This window comes from Cyprinus carpio, chromosome A3 (assembly GCF_018340385.1).
Source record: "Cyprinus carpio isolate SPL01 chromosome A3, ASM1834038v1, whole genome shotgun sequence".
Taxonomy (NCBI): Eukaryota; Metazoa; Chordata; class Actinopteri; order Cypriniformes; family Cyprinidae; genus Cyprinus; species Cyprinus carpio.
The window spans coordinates 19,536,537-19,559,805 of NC_056574.1; the positions used below are offsets into that span (position 1 = coordinate 19,536,537).

The following is a 23,269-nucleotide window of genomic DNA, read 5'->3' on the forward strand; positions in this document are numbered from 1 at the left end:
AAAAGACAGTACAAAGCAGCAGAAAGCAAGCTGATGCATAGTGTGTGCATCCAAGTTTGTTTATAATGTGCTTGTGTGCGGTTTGAAGCATTTACATCTTCACTCCACTAAAACCATTTTAACCAGTTAGAGAATATACTAGAGTGACAGTTTTCTTGAAACATTTAGAGCAACTACTAGTCATTTTCATTTCTGATGTAAAAAAAAGCAAATGGCTCTGTCTCACAAACCATGTCTTGTTGTCATAGGCATGCTGCTGACACTAAGGCTGCTTCGATTTGTAGTCAGCGAATAATGCTTTTAAAGATACTTTGAAACGCTTTTGTTTGTGCCTTTCGTGGCCAAAATGCATTGTGAGAAGCTCAGCGAAAAATGTAGACGAAGGATCGAGGGAGATGCTGATAATAGCTAGCCTACAAAAAACAACTCTTTTATTCCAGAATCATTAGCAGGCTACATGTAAACAACAGAACGAGACGCAGTGTCAGTGAGTCTCGTGAGGTTCACGAGGACCAGGGCGTGCTTGAGTGGCTGTTAAGAAAGCTGCTGCCTGTGAAGGTCTCAGATCTGTGGCTTATGAGATTCCGTTTCAGTTGTGATGCAGTTTATGTAGGCGGAGCACAGCAACGGTTGGTTTTGAGACAGAGCCACTATGTCTTAAACAGAATTTTTGGAGAAAACCATAAAATATTTTAGAGTTCCAAAGGTTGAAACTGTTCCAAATCCTTGTAGCATTTTGAAAATACATGCAACGAATTCTAGGCATTCCACACATCGTCAATTAGTCCATCACATTACATAAGAGATAAGATGAAAACAGCTGCACCAAATAGTGAAAACAAGCTTTTCCAGCCGCACACAGTCAGAGAGTAGCTTAATAGAGTAGTTAAACTCTTCACACCACAGCTTAGCATCCGGAACTACACCATCAGCAAGAATCAATATCATCATTTCTTTACAAACCTTCGCAAGAGCCGAACAACAAGGATAATCTTTAAAGCGAACAACACTGAGCCCATAATGCTTTAGTCCACAACAGCAAAACACACTTCTTCCAGGTCTAGCGAGCCTCAGAAAAATACCTTATAAAAGAAACACCTTGCAGACACTCACCGTTTTGAAGTCCTGGTGGCTGCACTCCTGGCCCTGGAAACGGCAGTAGAGCATCATCTCCTTCAGGTCGTGGCCCACTCGTTCAGTGAACTCCCGCATGCTGAATGGCTTGGGCCGGTAGTTAGTGAAGTTGGATTTCTCAGTGAGAAAGGCCAGCACGTGGGGCTCGGCCAGGTGCGGCTCAGGGATCTGCAGATGCACGTCCAGCAGAGCCAACAGTTCCCCGGCGTGGTAGAGGTCATTCTGCATGAGACGCGTGAAACGGTAGGCGTTCAGATTACAGACGGTGACAGCGGGAAAGACTAGGCTGCCAGAAACCACAGCATCCACACTAGTGACGTGGGGGTAGGAGAGGAAGTAAGCCAGCCGTTCGGTGCTCTCCAGGACGAGTAGGACCAGGCTGGCCAGCAAGGCCATGCTCCAGAGCAGACGGCGTGAAGTGGAGCAGTAAGGGGAGGAAGAAGTGGAGGAAGAGTAGGGGAAGATGAAGCGCAAACCGTGCAGGGTGCTTCGATGGGCAAAGGACTGCCAAGACGTGGGGCCTCCCAAGCTCCCCATGCCTCCGCTCTCGGTCTCACGGCTGGCCTCACTTCCACAGCCCTCTTTCAGGTCCATCGCTGGCACGCACACACCTGCAGGCAAACACACAGCATCTGTCAGCTTAAGCACAGGCACCTTCTGGCAGCTCATTCTGGCTATATTTCACTTCATTAGAGTTTCACAGACACATCAATAATATATCACAAAATACAGAGTCTTTCTTGAAGTGGCGGGTTTGACATAAACATAAAGAGACACTGTGACACTGTAAGACTTTATGAAAAAAACATAAAACTGAATGTAGACACCATTGAGAAGGAGGATTTATATAACATGAACCCTACTGACCAAAGAAGCTGTAACAGTTATAGACACAGAAATAAGGAAAGAAGTAAAATGGAAAGAAAAAGAGAGAACAGATGGAAAGAAAGCAAGAAAGACAGGAAGGAAGGACAATAAGAAAGAGAAATTATGTAATGAAGGGAAGAAGATGGGATGGAAGAAAGATAAGAAGGAAGGAAAATAAGAAAAAGTCAAATAAAAGGCAGGCAGTCAGAAAATGAAGGAAGGAAGGAAGCTGAAAGAGATTGGGAGGGAGGAAGGAAGCGAGCAAGGAAGGAAAGAAGGATAAAAAATGGGATGAAAGAAAGAGTGGAAGGAAGGAAGCAAGGAAGGGGAAAAGGAAGGATGGGACGATTAAGGAAGGAAGGAAAACGACAGAGAGAGATGAGGCAGGAAGGAAGGAGAAAGATGGGATGGAAGGAAGAAAGAAAAGAAAGACTATAGGGGAAAGATAAGATGAAGGGAGGAAGAAAAGACAGAAAGAGAAATAAACACAAGAAGGAAAGAGGAAGGAAGGAAGGAGAAAGAACGCAAAGGAAGAAGGTATTGTATGAAGAAAGAAAAAAGGACGAATGAAAATACAGGAGAAGAAAAGAAAAAATCATTTCAGCACATATACACTAACACATATGCTCAAACAGAGACAAATCAAGGTACACAGACCCCCTGACACCATAGCCAAACTGTCTCCTGTCCAATCAGAGAGAGCGACACACATACAGAGAGAAAGACAGGGTCCATTGAACACTAGTAGTCAGAGCTGCTGCTATAAATAAAGATCAGGCAGGACCACAGATCACACACACACAACACTGAGTAAAGGAAGAACAGATCTTGCTCCAGTTAAGCAGTGTGAGAGGGTGGCAATGGAGTGGAAGATGCTGCCCAAGGGTTTCCCTCCGTCTGTCTCTCCACCCACTCCATCATTTCAGCCCCTCCAAATGCCAGGATCCTCCTTCTCTACACCATCGCCCTCCTCTATTTCTTCTTTTTACATCTACAAATCTCTCTCTCTAACTTTCTCCCACTTGTTTAAAAGAGTCAAAAAAAAAAAAAAAAAAATGCACAGAGCAAATCCAGCACATATTTCTGAAAGAAGCTCGGCATTATTGTATTACTTATGGTGTCATGCCAATAAAGCTATTTCAATTGAAACAAAAAATTGACAGGAAAACATTACAGAGCTTAAAAAGTATCCCATCCCCCATAAACAAATTCATGCACGTGCACACACACATACGGTCACTGGACATCCAATGGCAATTCTAAGCACCTCACGTGCAGCCTAACGACACAACATCCAGCCGTGCATGAGTGTGTGTGTGTGTGAGTGTGTGTGTGTGTGTGTGTGTGAGAGAGAGAGAGAGAGAGGCGGGTCAGAGAGGGCCGGAGAAGATGTTGTCGTTGATCTTGAGTCGACGGAGTGTGTGAGCGTGAGCTTCCCCCAGTCGCGCACTTCCCGCGCTAGTCCAACCAAACCATCACGCGCCCGGCGTTTCCCGCTCCTCTTCCCGCCGCATCCACGCGAACGACAACTCAGCCGGTACAGATGTGAGATACCCGCACACATTCACATGTAAAAAAAAAAAAAAAAAAAAAAAAACGCAAACTGTGGTAAAGAGAGAGAGAGAGAGGCTCGTTTGCTCTTGCTCTTCACGAGACGCTGTACAGTCTTTCCTCTCTCGCGCTCGCTCTCTCCTCTCCTCCCGCGTGCGTTCATACTCCTCTCCTCTCGCTTAGAGCGTGATGGATGGATACAAGCAGCAGATTGTGGGGAAAAAGGAGGAACGGAGAGACTGGAAAGAATCAAAAACGAAAAAAGGGGAGATGAAGGGAACACACAGAGTGAGAAAAGAGAGGGAGATGATGACAGATACTGTATTTGGTGCCCGGCGGGCGACTATCACACTGAAAATGTGTAATGAAAACTGTGAGGCATCTTTAAGTTTAATGCTTGCGTGTGCACAACATTCAAGTCACAAAATCTTGAAGGAGGGGAACTGAGAAAAGCAATATGACTGAAAGAGATAGACAAGAATAAAGAGATAAAGAACAGGGATGGAGAGAGAGAGAGATGCTACAAGTGTGTGTTGTAATGCAAGCAGACAGGACAAAACAGAGAGAGAGAGAGAGAGCACAGGGACTGTGAGATGAAAAATAAGATGACAGCAAGAGCTGAATTTGGAGGAAAGTAAGGATTTGCCAGAAGGGGATAAAAATAAAATTTAAATGGATGAGAGCAGCTGGTGAAAAAATTCATATATAAAAATATATATGTCATTCCTCCATCTCCGAGTGCCACTGTAGAAGATCATTCTACAATACTTTTTGCATTTATTTCTCCTTCCATCTCTCCTCCTGACAGTCATGTAGTGCGACTTTTCGGAAATGACATTGTCTACGCCACGTTTTTCACGGCTCATCTGACTGGAGATGCCAGACTGTATTAAGACAGCAGAGCCTGAGGAAGTGGACGGGTACTTGAGCTCTCATCACCTCTCATAAACCTTCCCAGATCAAGCAGAAAGACGGAAAGAAGCTTGCGTTATCTTTCACAACAGACCGTAAACGTCTTTCTCTGTTTTGTTAGTTTTTTTCTTGGTTAGGTGAGTTGGAGAAAATGTTCCTCTCTATTTCATTGCCCTTGACACCCATTTCATTCTCCCTCTCCCTCATCAGTCTCTCTCCCGCACACTTTCATTCCCTCATTCCAGTTCCCTGATTTTCTCATCCGTTTCGGCCTTGGGTACGCAGATGTGAGGAACAGAGAAGGGGAATAAGCAAAGAGGTAATTTATGAACCTCTGCAAATACATTTACGCAAAATGGCTGTACAGGACACACACAAACACACAGCTCTGATTCTAATCGAGGAAAGCGTTTGGCACACAGATCAATAGGCGAGGCTGGAACTTTATTCTGGAGCTCTGACAGCCTGTAATGACACGAGCTCAGCTAAAGCTGTTTGGAAGGGTAAAGGGGATATGAGACACAGTCATGACCTGACGGAAAAATACATACTGCCTGAAGCATCATGTCCATTCAACCGAATGGATATTAAATGTACCTTTCAAAAACAAATTACTTACATAAAATACAACTCTTCTTTTTTAATACATTTAAAATTAAAAAATAATTTATTGCTGGGATGACAATGCTGAATTTTTAGCAGGCATTACCAAAGACTATAGAAGGAAAATTGACTTTGGCATTACTCCAGTCTTCAGTGCCACATGACATGATCCTACAGAAATCATTCTGTGCTGCTTAATATTTTTTTGTGGAAACCATGATACATTTTTATTTTCAAGATTCTTAGATTCCAAAAGAACAGCATTTATTTTAAACAGATTTTTTGTAACATTGCAAATGTCTTTACTGTTACTTTTTTTATTTATTTACTATTCTCTGCTGAATAAAAGTATTAATACCTTTCAAAAAAAAAACATAATAACCTCAAACTTTGAACTGTCTAAAATGCTATGGCAAACATCACTCAAACACAAATGTCAGTTCGATCAAGTTGCATCTTCCATAAATCATATTCACCCTCATGTCACTCAAAACTAACAAAAATAAATGGTAATTAATGGCTTTAATTAACTGCAATTTTGGTTGATTTATTAAAAATTACTAGATCAGTGTCCTTTCCATCCTAAATAAAAATATATCAGTAGCTTTTCTATCTCATATTTACTTGTAAATCTTTTTTCCCCCTTTGTCTATACTCACCAAGTGATCTGGAACTGGCACCGGTGCCCCTTAAAAAAAATGATGCCCACACCCACTGCCATATGGTCCACAAAGAAGGACAGCACATTGACACAGTACACTTCACATTGTAACCTTATATTGTGTTATTCTGTCTGATCCGCATGAACACACAGACCTCTTTTTGGAGTTTTTTTGGCTGATACTGGGAATCCAATTATTTTCATGTTATGGCTGATAAATGGCACATATAAAAAATTGTAATAAAACACATCTTTGGCTATTCTGTTGCTTCTAACAATTTTTTCTGCATCTTGCATGACAAAAAATTACATTTTTTTCTACTACTTCAATTTAGGACCATCACAACATCCAATTTTTCACTACAGGATTATCTTGTCCAAATGAATTTACGATAATGATATATCGCAATATCTATAGAAATCAGTCACATACATCTTATATTGTGTGTTTTTATTTTATCTTATTTTATTGGCCAATGAATCACACAATTGCATACAAAAGGGGACAATTATACTAAACTGCATACAGTTTAAAATTAAAATAAATAAATAAAACTGTGAACTGATGTGCCCTCTTTTATAGAATGAGAAATTGCATTATTATTTAATTCTACACAGTGATAAGGGCTAAGTCGCTTAGCACTGCATTTTAAATATACATTATTCTAATGAGAATACCAGAGATGGTTTGAAAAACAAAGATAAACCATACACTGCATCAATCGTGTGTTAATTCTCCTCATATTTAATCAATCAAACGTCTCTATCTGTATTTTATTCAGGTACAGATAGTCCATGATGCCTTTGTCCATATAAGGGATTTTCTGGAACGCCATAAGTTTTATTATTCCTTTGAGTCTCCCCTGTGAACTTTCTGCATGACGGTTCCCTCCGGCGTCAAGTATGAATGAAACATATGAGTTTAGCGCTCTATAAAGCGCACATCGCCCTATTTTGTGAAAATATAAGAAAAAAAATATTCCTCTCAAAAGCCATTTGAAGTAAATTTTTTTGCCAAAAGCATGTGATCTACGACGTTTGAAGTTTAGATCGTCTGAAAACCATGTAACTGCTTCAGGATCTGGTTCAACCGAAGCGAACCACAGCGTTCTTTTAAGTTATATTCCTTTATAATGCGTTAGATTTTTTTTTTTTGTTAAAAAAATAGAGTTAAAATAGACCGATCATGGATTTAAATTATTATTTTATGTTTCACTTATTTGACTTATTTTAGTTCCAGTACACCGACACAAATGAATGACTTTGACAATGACCATTATTTATATACAATAAAATAAAACAAAAAATCAGTTGTAGAACCAGATGTGAAACCAGTGGCTGTAATGGAACGCAGCACTTTGGAAGGTGTTATTCATTTATAAATAAAAAACATAAACTGTGTTGAAAAGCTTTAAGTAATGAACCTTTTTACAATACAATTGTGGTGAAAGCTTCACTGGTTCAGAACGCTTCACTTCGCCATCACTACTTCCCTGTCAAGGAGAAAATTAGCCAACTCAGCATTCGTTTTGAAACTTTTGTCTGTTTTAAGCTGTCTCCATCTCTCAAACGCATCTCCAATATTTATATGGCTTTTGTTATACCGTTGATCATACACTTTTTTTTGGATGGATACCGAGGCTTTTTAGGATGGGTAGAATGTTTGATCTCAGACTCTGACCCCTTTCGTTTGGCAGCTCCCATGACTGAAATTAAATACGCGGTGTTTTCCGCCAACTGGCAACCCAGGGTGACGAAATACATTTGGGTAAACTGGCAGTGTGCGGGTTACACAGACCAAAACAAAGACAGACATTCCGACACTGAACGCACATTTGTAAAGGAGAATAACTAACTGTAGCATTGTTTTTCAGATAAACAAGTATGCTAACTTACCATGTTTCTTAAATATCTTAAAAAAATATTATGGTATTTTTATGCTTTAGTAGAGTCAAAAACTTACATATAGCACCTTTAATGTTGCTGTTGCTGTTTTTCTTCCGCTGACCTTAACCCATGCCTTGCTCTCTCACTGGGTGTAGCTAGTCGCTCGTAATTCAGATGTTTAACATGCTAGATATTTGCTTGGCTTCAGCGAGCCTCGTTGGTCTCCATTTAACGTTAAAAAGAAGAAGAAGAAGAGCCTCTTTGATGCGACATTGAGTTGTTCATACATAAAGAATGTGGTGCGCTGATCATCCACTGATTTCCCCTTGATCACAGCCCGACCTGCCGACGAGCTCGTTTACTTGCAAATCGGGCTTAAAATCCTGTAGTGTAAACCTGGCTTAACGAATCATTTTTTCTGAATCTAAAAAAACTTCCACACTGGCAAGCTAACTTTTTTTTAAGTGCGGGTAGAGTTCCTCGTCTTTCATATACATGCTTTTGCACCACAGTAGATGTGTGCTGTGTTTGCTTCTGTTTTATGACGGGCGGTAACCAGTGTTGGATGTCAACAGAAACTGCTGCTGGATTATTTCTTTCATTTATTTAATTTACTATTCATTTTAAAATAGGTTACTGGCAATACCACTATATTGCAACATGCGTAATTAAAAAGATAAGGATATTTCATTTTGTTATATATCACGATTATCATTAGTAAGGCCTGCCTTGAGACCCTTGTGATGTTTAATTCTGTTCTTTATTTATATTTATTTTTTTATTATATTTTGAATTGAAAAATATATTTTCATTTTAGTTTTTTTCTTGTCTTTTTTTAATGTCTAATTTTAATTATTTCAGTAATAAATGGTAATGAATACTTTGCTTGGCAACTAGGTAAAATAGAATTATTAATTTATTTATTCATGATTTTAGGTTACTATAACAACCATTTTTGGCCTATTATGGAAATAAGGTATCGCTCTAGCTGCTGATAATCGTGACAATTTCTCTGAGTTTGAAAACAGAAGTTGTATTCTTCACAGATACCCGTTATTTTCAAGAAGTTTAAAATAAGAGCAAGTTGGCTGCAGGCAGGTTCACTCATCACTCTGAACACGAGACCTGAAGTAAATGTAGTGACCTGCCTTATTAAAATTATGATTTAGAAGAGCAGATTATCAAAGTAGTTTACTTCTTCTAGCTGCACATCAAATACATAAGTTCACAATTTAGCACGGAAATAAATAAATACAGATTTTTTTAATATATATAAACTTGGCACATTCAAAAGGCAAGATGGAGGTTCAGATGGCGAAGGTCTTCTAATCAATGCTGAAGAGTTGGGAGATTGATCCTCAAGTGTCTCCAACAATCAGCAGCTTTTCAAACTGACAGAAGACCAGATACTGATTAAATCAGGCTTCCGTTCAAGTGTCAGTTAATTACTCGAGGCAAATTACTAAGACCTAAAGAAAAGGGAAGGGACAGTAGTAACATCTTTATGGACTGGAGCTAAAGACCTTGTGGAGGCACATTAGGCTCGGTAATGACTCTGTTACACACTTCAATCTGAGTCTGATCTTTAGTGCACATGTCGCCCCCTAGTGACTAATACACACCATACAGCACACGTTAATGCTTAAGATGCCTGTCAAATAGACATCATTGGGGTGATTCATCTGACAGAATCTAGATGAGCCAAGTATGCTGAGGATAAGTGAACAAATCTCTCATTTTATGAAAGAAATGAAAGCGGACATATTAGAAACGATGGCTGTAATTATACATCCGCTGATAATCCATGTCCTCTATCGCTTACATGTCATATGCCATTCACAGCTCATCTCGCACCAATATCTCTGTGGAGGCACTGATATTACTGACAGCTGCAGGGCTTCCAGACTGTAAATGACTTAATGAAGCGAATAAGGCAAGGTCCCTGTGCCCCCTCAGCTGCAGTAATGAGCAAAGTTTAAACAGATTACTCCTCCTCTGGGCCCTGGATAAAACTCACCATCAGTCTCTGAGTAACAAGAGACATCTGTGACATGCTGACAGATTAGATCAGATCTCATCTCTGTTCTGAGCTCAATACTAAAGCAGTGTCAAATTCAAGAACAGCTTTATTAATGGATGAAAATGCCTGTGAGAAATTCAAAGTTTAGATCAAAAGCTGTTGAAGCTGCGTTTAGCCATTTAAAGATGACATCGCGTTTAATGAAATATGCAAAGCTTTTGGAAGTAGATACAAAATAATAGTAAATTTAAATGCTAAATCACATATTACTGAAGATGGTGAGATGTTGGGTCAAAGCAACTGTACAAAGTTTGATCTATAAGAAAAAATAATATTTACAGAGTAAGATGCCCCCTTAAGAACAGTGAGCATTTATTTTTAAGTTGTAATTTAGAAGTTTATCTTGTGCAGGCTGGTAATGCATCAACCAATGTGTTATTAAAGGGGAAAAAATAGAATCACTTGCTTATTTAGTTGTTATAGCACTGAAAGTAGTTTACTGCTAGGGTATATTGGCCCCCTACCTGGGGAAAGTAACCCCCTGGCTAAATTTGACAGAAATATTATTTTCATTTTTAAAAAATATGGTTGTAAAATACGAAATCATGATTTATATGCAGGCATATGAATATTTCCATAGTTAATTATTTAATTGAAAATGTCAGAATAGCAATATAATAAATACAAAGTGAATGAGCAATAAGCAATAAGTATTAAATTTAAAAATAATAACAACATGCCACTTGGGCCCTTCTGTGCTCATTTTGGAGGAGCCATCCTTAACCCAAGGGTCTAATTTTATCTTTTCACTAAGAGAAAAATCTAAAAAATAATTTACTCCACAGATGTCCACAAATATCAAAAAAAAAAAAACAAAACAAAATATAAATTATAATATTAAACTAAAAAAAAAATAATGCAATACATCACTATTTCCAAAATTAGATTAGTTAACCTGTGATTAATTAAACTGTTTACCTGTGAATAAATCTCACAAATCTTGATATTCAGATGAAATGACAAAAAAAAGTAGCGTAGCCATTCATCAAAAGCGATGAGATTTTGTCGGCCATCTATGGTCAAGAGAAACATCATTCCATACATATAAGATATGTAGGGGACATTTTTTTTTAAATAAATAAATATATTTATATGGTTATAAGACCCCAGCTAATGGATTTTACTCTCCTCCACCTCAAATAAGTTATGCAGAAAGGACAAGAGATTTAATATTTAATCAATTAATTATTCAACAAGGTATGCCAGGGAAGACTGAATAAGTAATTGCACCTTCATGACTTTATAATCACTCACAGTGAATAAACCTAGACATCAATAATACACTGTTGAGACAGTGAGATCAAGTCAGTGCAGAGCAATTCATGAGATAAAGATTAATCAAGACAGGTAAGAAATGTAAATTAAAAGATGGCGGTGAAAGACAAAGAAACAGGCAGGGACTTCCAATTATAATCAATGAAATTATCAAATAATGTCAACCACTCAAGAGTACATCTTGCAGTTAGACATGCAAAAGCTTTTAAACAGCGTGAACAAACCCCATTATGCCAGCCACTCTCCTAGTGCATCAAAACTGACTAATTACGCCATTTGAGTACTTTGAGGGGGAATCCAGCTGGCAAACTGTAGCCTTAATGACTGATTTAAATTCACAACGAAAGCTTGCCAAAAAAAAAAAAAAATCAGATTACTGGTTAATTTCAGCATGAAATTAACATTGATCTGTACAGACATGTTCCTTCAACCCATCTAATACTAGCTACAAAAGCATGTGGCATTTGTCAGGAACACTCAATAAGTGAACACATTATTTATGGGTCTCATCAGGTATTTATTCTTTCAATTTATGCATGAGACAAGTGATTTATGTACATATTTACAAAGGTGTACACAAAACCTGAACAAAAGTAGTCTTTGGGTAGCAGGTGTTGCTTGTTTATCAGTGTGAACGGTCATAATATGTATTAATATGAGACATGCTCTACATCTATACTCTGTATTTAAAGTGACTGTGTGATCAATGTAATCCGTCATATACCTCCACAGCTAACTCCCCGAGCAGCTCATCAAGGTCATCTTAAAAGAAACTTTCACAGACACAGATTAATACCCAAATGCATACACTCACTTCACAAATTAAAAAACACCAAAGCAACTTAAAATTATAAGTTACATTTTCTTTCCCATCTAAATTCAAACAGACCGTACAACCGAGCACAGCATACCACCCGCTGTTTGGAAGACGAATCACTATTTGTTGAAACTTAATAGAGTCTTGTGAATTGTGTGATAAAAGCCATTAAGATAATTGCATTATTCTTATCTGAAAATCCCATATCGTATGTTCACATAAAGCACAAACAATGTGAAAAAATCATGAATGAAAAAGAATCCAGCTTAGGGGTGTGCGATAAGCAAACATTTATCACAAATCACAATACGCTCAAAAATGTGGCTGATATAGATCAGCTCATTCTAGGCCTGGCAGAGCTTCAGAGTCACTAAGGTTATAGATACTACAGTAAACCCATGGTCTGGTTTTGTAAGGATGCTGATGTAGATTCAAAAGCTTTCTTATTACCAATGTGGGAGTCCTCTTATTTTCTTCCTCAGTGCTATTTAGAATGTCAAGGCAGTTGAATATTGCTTAAATTAGCTTACATATGGTCATTTAGGGGTCAGAAAAAAGTAATAAAATTTTGTGACAAATTCAAATGGGTCTGGCAAAATGCATCCATTTAGACTTAGCCTGGCACTCTGCCTAGATTGGTTTCAAAAAAGGTTTTTCTAAATTCATACCTGATGCTTTTAACATCCAAATGATGCCGGTTATGAAATTATAAATGGTTTTAAATGGTCAAGTGACATTTCAAGAGCACCGTCATTATGGCTTTGCTTGTCTATGTTTGTGCTGTTCCAGACCAGAATATATGAGTGTGGAAGTTGTCCCAAAAACATGATTATCCAACTATTGTCTCAAGTTCCAGCGTTACCAACATAGTTCAACGATTCTGTTTCCCAAAACCACAGTTCCAATGAACATTCGCAAACAGCATTGAAAATGTGTGTTTGAAACTACATCTCTCAACCTGTGGTCACATAAGCATAGCAAGCAAACTACAATAATCAGACATTAATCTCAAAGCTATTAATAACCAGAGATTACGCCACCACCTGTACGTGATGTCATTTACAACAGTCCAATATTGTTTAATCAACATGGTTCAAATTACGGAGGAACAACCATGTGACTAGCTAATTATTTTTTTTCAATTACTCGTCCTTCTATGATGGTTAAGTAGCAAATTATATTGTTGTATGGGAAACAAATCACAGGTCTGTTTGGCAGTGGAAATGGAAAATATGAAGCAAAGAGTGTTTACAGAACACTTAGTGCGTTTACACTTGGCAGGTTTGCTTCAGTTAAAATCAACTCTGATGCGGTTAGTTAGAGTAAGTGTGAATGCTGCCATCAGAACTTGCGCACTAAACAATCGGACCAAGACCAATCTTTTCAGGGGGTGTCAGTCCACTTCCAAATGAACTCTGGTGCAGGTCGAATGATATATGAACAGAAAACTAACCAAATATATCTGAATGAACCAAAATAATGATGTGATGTCACAAGATGTGACCAAAAAAGACAGAATGCTCAAGCATAACTGGTCTCATGTTCTCGTCTTCTAGAAGTTATGCTGCCCATTACCCTCTCCTTGCAGCAGATCTCCATGTACAATGGAGGAATTCCTGCTGCTGTTTTGACTCCTTTACAAATTTTATAATCTCTTTGTAAGTTATCAGCTGGTAAAAATACCACCACATATGTACACATACAAAGAGTGGATTTAGCCCAGCACAAAGCAGTTTAGTTTGCAAAATATGTCATAAACGCTGTCCAATTAGGTTGTGCCCATATCTATATGCCTTTTATTTTGTATCTTTAGGTTTGGTCTTAAAAATGACAGGGATAACGCTAAATGAATTTTTTTTTTGGACCGAATCAAAAGAGCCAAACTACAAGTGTAAACGCACCCCTAAAGAAGGAAAAAGTAATCTGTCACTCCACTCACATACTCAATTACACACCAGCTTTCAGCCAGTACATTGCTTTGAGACTAAAACAGCACTCTTGCTTCAAGTTGCTTGTGTGATATTGCTCAATAGATGATACTCCAACATACACTCCTGTGTCCCATGCTGTGTCTCCTGTTGGTGCAGACACTGTAGGTGCTTGACAGAGCTCATTAGAGACAGCTGCAGTGTCTAAACCATCAGCAGCCCGATTTTCCTCAAATGCATATTAATTTCCTCAAATGCATAACAAATTGTTTAATTAAGCAATATTATGGAAAGGGATCATCTCCTGAAGACAGGTAATTCACCAACAAACAAACACAATGCTGGAGATCTCAATATCAGGCTCACTGAACACCTGAAGAAAATACAGTAATAATACCCTTGAGAACAGAACAAGGTAACTCACTAGTGGAGGGTGGGATGGCTGGGAGTTATGGAAGACCCCATCAGGTGGGTATATCTTGAGAAGGTTATTGGGTGATACCTTCATGAATATTATATAGAAACTTCGGTGTGATGGTGAAAACACACCAACCTTTAAAAAAAGATTGAGAATTGTGTGGAATTCTTGCCTCTTTATTCGATAGAAACACAGTAGAGGACTGGAAATGATAGAAAAGAGTGAAGAACTGAATCTAAAAAAAATTGTGAGCCCAATCTTGTAATGGCCACAGCTCTGCATGTGCTATCTGTTATGCCATGGCTCAGAGTAATAATAATGAGTAAATTAAAACAACTTCCGGAGTAAGTTTATATTATTTCCTGTGGTAGTCTATAATGAGGTCTGAAATGTAGTTACTTGTTTGAGTAGTAACACAGCTCCTGTCTTGAGCTCTCCCAGTCTTTCCTCTACCAGGCAACAATGAACCGTGCCCTGCATCTCACCTTCAGAGTGCAAAAGAGAAAAAAAGAAGAAAAAAAAACAGAGAGAGAGAAGTCAAAAAAGACTTCTGGAAATAAGAATGTAATCAGACCAAGAACACCAGCTCAGTCAGTGACCCCCTGATTTCAGTCACTGTGATTGTGTGTGTGTGTGTGTGAGAGAAAGAGAACAAGAGGATATGGTCACCCATATCATCATGGAGAAAGCAAGTCGTGTTTTATTCTTTATATGTACACATACCAAGTCAAACTTTGGACACAATCTTTCTTACTGAATTTTTAATTATATTAAACATATTCTTCGTGTACAAAAAGTATTCTGGTCACTTGATAACGTTACGATTAAATCACTGATGGCAGATGGAGTATTCTGACGATGGTTTTCATACTTTCCTGGACCTTGACACTGTTATTTATTTAGCAGTCTATGGGACAGTCACAAGCCTCCCGGTTTTCATCCAAAATATCTTAAATTGTGTTCCGAAGACAAACAAAGCTTTTACTGGTTTGGAACGACATGGGGGTAAGTGATTAATGACAAAGTTTTAATTTTGGGATGGAGTAACCCTTTAAGCAACTTAAGAAATTTCAGTTTTGATATATAATTATTATTATTATCATCATTATTATTATAGAAAGCTACATCAAGTACAAAGTACACAATACTAAATGAGTTGTTTAAAATGCACCCCAGCCTCATGAAGTTGGATGAGAGAAAAAAAAAAAAAGTCTGCAAAAGGGTGGTGACTATGAAGCAGCTAAAATATAGTTTTTATTGGTTTAGTCACTAGATACTTTCAGCTAATAATGTTTGCCTGGCGGTGTATGTTATACCCTAATTATTAGTACCGGTGGGATCTCTGAAGACGGCCTTTGCATCTGCAGGAGTGTGTGTGATACTCTTCAAGACGACAGCCATATTAGGGACCTTATTCTTAGCTAGCTGCCTGAGAGCAGCCTGGTGTGAGAAAGTGATAAGTCACAAATAAATCGCCAAAGAAAAACATAAGAATAAAAGAAAAAGCATAAGTTGCAGCACAGCCTCAAGGCCACTGGTAATGAATCAAGTGAAAAGCTAATCAGCATTTGTCAGCCTAATGAATATTTAACACACGTGTACCATTAGCAGAGGATCATTATGACACACTGGGCAAAACACATTAAAGTTACATTAATAATCACTTTAAGGTGACTGATGACAACGGTGATTATGTTTGTGTTAATCATTTAGGGAGCCGACATTCCTCATTTGTCCTGATTATAGCCATGGACTTCTACTTTAGGCATAAATAAAAGCAATACAAATATTTACTGAACAATTCTGGATGAAAATAAAGAAATCTGCTGACGAACAAAGTTCTATCCTTAATATTAATAGCACAATCACTCAAATAAGCTCATTTTAATGTACAGTGTGCTGTGAGATTTCTGTAGCTCACCTTGTGGAGTACCATGACAACACTGTAAGAGTGCAGAAAGCAAGAAGGGTTCTTCTCGTCCAATCCAATCTCAGTCTTCATCACTGCCCACGGACCCCTGCTGAACTCCTCTTCCTCACTCACCTGAAACCTGGAAACCTGCTGTGAAAAATGGACACCCTGTCTGATGAGTGCAAGTTTGTGAGTATGTGTGAGAGAAAGTGGACCTGTGAGCGATTCCACATAACTGTGAAATAGTGGAAGAGAGAGAGAGATAAAGAGAAATGGCAATAAAAATAAAAGAGGAATTCACAATATCTTGGCACCATATCATATATTTTTCCTATTGGTATAAACTGAGATTGGAAATTTAATTTTTGATCCAATTTTGACATGTGTGTGCCATCATTTTACACTAAATTTAATAACACTAATAAAAATAACATTTAAAAAAAATTTAAATAAATGACCATTTCATAATGTTGTGATGCATAAAAATTCACCTGTAGCATTTACAATGTTTTTTTTTTAAATCTGTTTATTTTTTAATCAGCCAGAATTGGTGCAAACATTAATTTACGTTTAAGTAATGTTTGTTTATATAAATGTAGGTCTCCTTACATTGGGAATGTATTTTCAGTAATATTTATTTACTATTATTTATTTAAATTTTGAATTGGCTTTTAGATTTTTATACATTGTTTTCATTTACATTTTAGCTAAGTTTTAGTAATTCTGTTACATGCATTTGTCATTTTTATTTGTTTTATTTTTAGCTTTAATTTATTTTTATTTCTCTTGTAGTTACAGTAATTTAAAGAAAACTTCAAAACCACTAAGAGTTAGTTCAGTTAGTTTCTCATTTTTGTTTACATTTAAGCTTTTTTATATATTTATATTATTTTAGCTTTATTTCAATCAATTTTTTTTTTTTTTTTTTTTTAAGTTTTAGCTAACAATAACAACACTGGAATAAACAGCACAATAAAACGTGCAACTACAAGTCTCAAGTCTATCGACAGTATTTTAATCTGGAATGTGGAAGATCCCATATTTACATCCATCACTTCTTAGCCGAGCAGCAGCTCCATGTTCAGGCGTCTGAGGAACTGACACAACGTCATCAAAACTACCTACAATAAAACAAACAGAAAACAAACAAAAAAAAAACAAATCAAATTAAATTAAATCAGAAATTCTATGAGTCAGTCATGAGAAAGCAATGGAAATTTCCAGATTGCAGGGTACAGAACAATAATAAACATCGGTTTTAAAGAGAAATATCCTTGCAGTACACTAAATATCAGTTCTGAGCAGTAAATATTGTTTGATATTAACAATAATCAGCTAAAATAGCGCTTAGCTGACCTGTATTGGTAGTGCTCCTGCCCGGCCAGGAAAACAACGTGCTTTGGCTGCCATCATGCGACTCTGTGGCCTCTGAGGTGTCTTATTGGCTGCAGACACCAGCTGGATCAGGTGATTGGTCAGGACAGGAGTGTTGAGAGAACAATGTTTAAATGTGGAAGTGGAATCAGTAGTGGAAGACACCGAGTGGAAAGGAGACTGCAGCGGGGTCTTCGGTGTCAAAGCGCCCCTCTGGCACTGAGGCAACACAACTGGAGGCTTGGGAGTCACAGGTCTGGAGAATCGCAAGACTGGTGTAGCGGGGCCACGCATGTGATTTACATTTCGCATAGGGGTAGATGGACACATGGGGCCTTGGATGGTGGATGCGAATGAGGTGTTGACTAAGGGCCATGTAATTGACACTGAGGAGGTAGCGCCAAACCTGCCATGAGAGGACACTTCTGGTGCCTCATCCGTTTAGTGGGTGAAATATTGTCCAGTGGTGCAGCTGGTTATTTTGTGGCTCACAAACCATCTGAGGAACGCTATCCAGTTTCTCCAGATCCACATCCCAGTCGTCAAAGTCATCCTGAGGAGGGAGGTCTCTCTGCGGGACACTGAGAGATGCTTGGGGTGGAGGGTTTATTAGGTTAGAGGAAGGTTGCAGGGATGATGCGGGCACTCGGAGAGAAGAAACGGAGGCAGAGATTGACTGACAGTGAGGCATGGAGAGATCTGGTAGGGCACTGATAGTGCCACATGCTGGAGTCAGAACAGAAGCAGATTCAGACGTATTTTCCCCAGGGCCTGATGACAAGCTAACGGAGCTCTGCTGTACATGTAAGGATTCAGATGATGGTGCTACAAAAGGAGTGGAAGAAGATGTGTGCGCTGATGGACACATCCAATCAGCTTCAAGCAAATCCTACAGATGAAAAATTATGGATGACAAGATAACCAAGCAAATACATAGTCAGTAGAATGTCTGTTGGGAGACCATGTCTATAAAGAGTTTGCAGATATTAATAGTCTGAAGAGAGTTAGTAAATATGTAGGTGCAACATTACTTATTGTCAACAGAATGTTCAAAAGGGACCATCAAAATGAAGTGTTACCCAAAGCACATTATAAAATGTAGTTAACGTGGAGGTGGCATTACTCAGTTGTACTAACATGCTTTATAATGCATTTCAAAACTAAAAGTAAATTCCAAACCTCATCATAAAACTCATCTCCAACGGTAAACAAAGCCCTTCCATTTATTACAAGCCTGTGTCAACATACAATGAAAATCAATTTCAAAAATCAGTTCGTTACATAACTGTTCATTTACAAATTAGCTAGCTGATTGCACAGTTTATGTCATGCCTGTTCTTATGTTAATCATAAGAGCAGATATATAACGCGACAAGCATGGACTAATAATGCAAAAAACTATCCATTAAAAGTTTTGTTCTTTCTGAAATCACCGAATTTTTTACAGCATATGATCTCCGATTTCGCGCCACCAGGTTCAAACCATAGACTGCGTGCATGACGTAAGCAGTACTAGTGAAGCAGCGCCATCTGCCAGAAAAATCCAACAATACCAATCTGCTGGAGAAGTCCTGCACTACTATCGATGAGGACAACAACACTTCGGTGTAGAAAACTGCCCCAACCATATTCATAATAGATAATTGGTAAAAAACTGCCCCATCTCGATTTAGCCGAGATTATTGGCAAAAAACAACATCTATTTTCTACTTCACTGAGGTCAGTGAAACATTAATGGACCTCACGTACAATCAGATGTAGAGTACTCATTAAATGGGAGGATATGCATTGTAAAAACTAACCGACCACTCAGATTCATTAGGATCGATTAAGTGGACTTCACGTACAATCAGATGTAGTTAGTACAGCTCATTAAAACATTAGTCACATTAAAATCTAGGTTTAGGTGATTGGTATGCATTGACATTTCTAAATTCATATATTCTGTAAGCGAGTCTTTTTAAATCATTTCCAATGTAGTGATGATAGTGACAGGGACGAAATGTGCTATATAAATAAAAACTCGTCGCTACAAAGTGTTTTAACCTAAACATCAGGCACAAATCACCAGCCTACAAAACCTACAAAACAACAATCATCAAAACCTAAAAACCTGAAAATCAGGCACACTGATACATTCAAAGTTATTGGACAATGCTGAGTTTATCATAACCTAAACATCAGGCACACTGATACATACAAAGTTATTGGTGACTACTATAAAACATTTAAAGGAAAATGTGAAAAATTATGATAAAAGTACAGCACTAAAAATGCTAAGCTAACGATAATTTAGAAAATGACAGATTACTAAAACAAAAATGAACTTAAAAACAGTTCAAAATATTACCGTATTAAAAGATACTACAATATTTATAAGTTTAAATATTTAGAAGTGTATTGCTGCTGATCATTTGAATCCGGTCTTAAAGGAGACATGCAAAATATGAAATGTTGAGGGGCATATAGGAGCAGGATGCATTTGCAAAGTGACTTGGAGACAGTAAAAACAGATTTTTTTTTATTTTCTTTTCCACAAACAATACAGAGGCACCATATTGTTAAAACAGTTTTAAAACTTCTGGAACTGCTTCTTGGCTCCAGCTGCCTTGGTGACCTTCAGGACGTTGAACCTCACTGTCTTGCTGAGGGGGCGGCATTCTCCAACTGTAACGATGTCACCTAAAGTCACGTCCCTAAACAAATGGAGAACATTATTAAATGATTTTCAAGAAGAAAAACTTGCAGCAATTTGACCTTATACAAATACCTCCCAAACTAAACTACTTATAAACCCAAAAACCTTTAATCCAAAGAAACCTTTTAGGTCAGGGGTTACCAAACTCTGTCCTGGAGGGCCGGTGTCCTGCAGAGTTTAGCTCAAACTTGCCTGAACACACCTGCCTGGAAGTTTCAAGTATACCTGTAAGACCTTGAGTAGCTGGATCCGGTGTGTTTGATTAGAGTTGGAGCTAAACTCTGCAGGACACCGGCCCTCCAGTACAGAGTTTGGAGACCCCTGTTTTAGCTACTATCTGCTGCATCAGTGATGCCGTGAGGCAGTGTCGTCAGAGCCTGAGAGACTTGGAAGACCATCGTGAGAAAAAACATCATTTGCAGCTCACCACCCATTTAGAGCATGTGTTCAAATGCACAGAAGTGTATACACAAATGTTTCAGCCCCTAAAAAAGCACCAATGGACACACTTTACCTGAAGCATGGGGAGAGGTGCACAGACATGTTCTTATGTCTCTTCTCAAAACGGTTGTACTTGCGGATGTAATGCAAGTAGTCCCGCCTGATGACGATGGTCTTCTGCATCTTCATCTTGGTCACCACACCTGGAAAAAGATGACAGCAGTTCACATATGTTGTATATCAATAGCAGCATATAGAATCTTTGATTTCCAAAAAGGACTAAGACACAAAAATGAGACACAGGGAAGCATCAGTTAAGCCATCAGGCATTATCCTCAAAACCCAAAGGGTTCAGAAGACCATCGTGAGATAAGACATCATCTGCACCCTAAATAAAACTACACTTAGCCAGCAAAGTACACAGACTTACCAGACAGAATCCGGCCTCTGATGGACACGTTTCCAGTGAAGGGGCATTTCTTATCAATGTAAGTGCCTTGAATAGCCTGTGGAAATAAGCACAAGAACTTTAGTCATCTGAACTCAACTTGAAGTTACACAATGTAAACATATACAACTGCATCAGCATTGCCAAAAGGCAGTATCCTCAGAGCTCTCTTGGAGTCTAGGAAGACCATCGTGAGAAAAGACATCATCTGCAATAAAAATTTAGCTGGCGTATAAACACAAGCTCACCTCTCTGGGGGTTTTGAAGCCCAAGCCGACGTTTCTGTGATAACGTGGAAGCTTCTCTTTGCCACTTCCTTCAACAGCCAGAACCCGCTTCTTGTTCTGGAAGATGGTGGGCTGTTTCTGATAAGCCCTCTCGTTCTGAAACAAGACCACAAGCACAGAGGCGGTCATAAGCCTTAAAAATTGACACATATGCTGGAATAGAATTAAGTTTAACACTGGATATCCTGGACTATTAGTATATCCTCACAATACCAAACCCTAAAAACTTTCAGAGCCAAGTGTTCTCCAAATTAAAAAGATTCGTCAAAGAGATTTTACGCTGCATCAGTGACGCCATAAGGCAGTGTCGTCAGAGTCTGACAGACTTGGAAGACCATCGTGAGAAAAAACATCATTTGCAGCTTTATGCCCATTCAGAGAGGGTCTACAAATGTTTTCTGGACTCAAGTGAAAGAGTTAACTATATTAACACTGTCATAAAGCGGAATATGTGGAGCTCCTATTCCTCCTGGATTATTAGTAATGTACACATCCATGTGCGATCCATGCCTTGCTGGCAAATTCGGTTTTTACCTCTCGATAAGATAGAGTCAGCAGACAAAATAAAGTTATTTTATTTATATCAAAACTTTACACCAAATAAACTGTTGCGTGTTTAAGAAACCACTTTGTGCTGGTCGGGTGAGGCAAGGCCGCTCGCCTTCTCGTTCAACAACGCTTCCTACCCGTTAGCAGGAGATGGAGAAAACACATAATCTAGTCTTCAGCGTGATCCATTTTGGTCACGACTGGCTCCATGATGGTTTCTGTGCTGTTTATCTACCAGCATTTGTGGCTTTGCGCTTAAGTTTAACGTGAAATCAAACGCGTTTTCATGACCACGCCGTTTGGACTCACGTACCTGTGTGTCCGCCATCTTCGCCAGCCGAGTCGTAAAGAGGACTACACATGCGCGAGACGGGCGGAAGAGAGGTTTCCGCGGACATGACGACACACTGGGGGAGGGGCCGAACTAAAAGCGTTCGCTATGATTTATTTAAACAACTTTTAAATCGTGTGGTGGGTTACCGTCTAAATTCAGCGTTGAGAAGGTTTTGAATTCTTTAATCTCTCATATTTATTTACTTTGATGTAAATAAAAAACAAATTAGGTTCAAAGTTATAATAAATATCAGAACCTATGTTTGGGCGTAATCTAAATACAGCAAACGTATGGTCTAGAAATGCTAAAAGAAATATGAAATGTAATTCTACACAGATGGGAGTATGAAAAATAAAGATAAAGTGCAATGGTAGAAATATATCTAATAAATGCGGTGGTGAAATCATTACTAGCACTTAATGAAGCAAGTACAACTAGCATAAACTAATTCAGCAGAATGAAATGAATAGTTGACATCTGAACAAGTTACCAATACTACAGGTCCTTCTCAAAAAATTAGCATATTGTGAAAAAGTTCATTATTTTCCATAATGTAATGATAAAAATTAAACTTTCATATATTTTAGATTCATTGCACACCAACTGAAATATTTCAGGTCTTTTATTGTTTTAATACTGATGATTTTGGCATACAGCTCATGAAAACCCAAAATTCCTATCTCAAAAAATTAGCATATCATGAAAAGGTTCTCTAAACGAGCTATTAACCTAATCATCTGAATCAACTAATTAACTCTAAACACCTGCAAAAGATTCCTGAGGCTTTTAAAAACTCCCAGCCTGGTTCATTACTCAAAACCGCAATCATGGGTAAGAGGTTAACCCAGAAGGCCATCGACACCCTCAAGCGAGAGGGTAAGACACAGAAAGAAATTTCTGAACTAATAGGCTGTTCCCAGAGTGCTGTATCAAGGCACCTCAGTGGGAAGTCTGTGGGAAGGAAAAAGTGTGGCAAAAAACGCTGCACAACGAGAAGAGGTGACCGGACCCTGAGGAAGATTGTGGAGAAGGACCGGTTCCAGACCTTGGGGGACCTGCGGAAGCAGTGGACTGAGTCTGGAGTAGAAACATC

At 38.5% G+C, this 23,269-nt stretch overlaps 2 protein-coding genes and 4 non-coding genes across 9 annotated transcripts in view; all 6 read right to left on the minus strand.

Annotated features, from left to right (window-relative positions):
• Positions 1–3,330, minus strand: part of asic2 (acid-sensing (proton-gated) ion channel 2) — a 345,666-nt gene extending 342,336 nt beyond the window's left edge. The window contains exons 1-2 of one of the 3 annotated variants that reach the window (XM_042721763.1): positions 3,269–3,330; positions 1,114–1,745 (exon numbers count right to left, since the gene is read on the minus strand). In XM_042721763.1, the coding sequence (XP_042577697.1) occupies positions 1,114–1,728 (615 nt within the window). In that variant the 5' untranslated portion in view covers positions 1,729–1,745; positions 3,269–3,330. Of the gene's footprint in view, positions 1–1,113; positions 2,324–2,658; positions 3,222–3,268 lie in introns of those variants that run through there. The other 2 variants (XM_042721756.1, XM_042721750.1) reach the window with 2 other exon arrangements.
• A 16,588-nt stretch (positions 3,331–19,918) lies between these two features.
• On the minus strand, positions 19,919–22,296 carry LOC109063227 (40S ribosomal protein S11-like). Of its 2 annotated transcripts, XM_042721806.1 has the most exons (5): positions 22,156–22,296; positions 21,255–21,389; positions 20,989–21,064; positions 20,632–20,761; positions 19,919–20,115 (listed from the first exon to the last, which is right to left on the minus strand). In XM_042721806.1, the coding sequence occupies exons 1-5, from the start codon at positions 22,168–22,170 to the stop codon at positions 19,992–19,994; spliced, it is 480 nt and encodes a 159-aa protein (XP_042577740.1). In that variant the 5' UTR covers positions 22,171–22,296; the 3' UTR covers positions 19,919–19,991. The 2 variants fall into 2 exon arrangements, with proteins under 2 accessions (XP_042577740.1, XP_042577732.1); XM_042721798.1 differs by lacking the exon at positions 22,156–22,296 and having other exon boundaries at positions 21,255–21,437.
• Positions 20,454–20,538, minus strand: LOC122139134. Its single transcript, XR_006156009.1, has one exon. It is a non-coding gene; the product is annotated as a small nucleolar RNA SNORD35 (small nucleolar RNA).
• Positions 20,860–20,944, minus strand: LOC122139136. Its single transcript, XR_006156010.1, has one exon. It is a non-coding gene; the product is annotated as a small nucleolar RNA SNORD35 (small nucleolar RNA).
• LOC122139133 lies at positions 21,132–21,219 on the minus strand. Its single transcript, XR_006156008.1, has one exon. It is a non-coding gene; the product is annotated as a small nucleolar RNA SNORD35 (small nucleolar RNA).
• On the minus strand, positions 21,570–21,654 carry LOC122139138. Its single transcript, XR_006156011.1, has one exon. It is a non-coding gene; the product is annotated as a small nucleolar RNA SNORD35 (small nucleolar RNA).
• Positions 22,297–23,269: the final 973 nt, after the last annotated feature.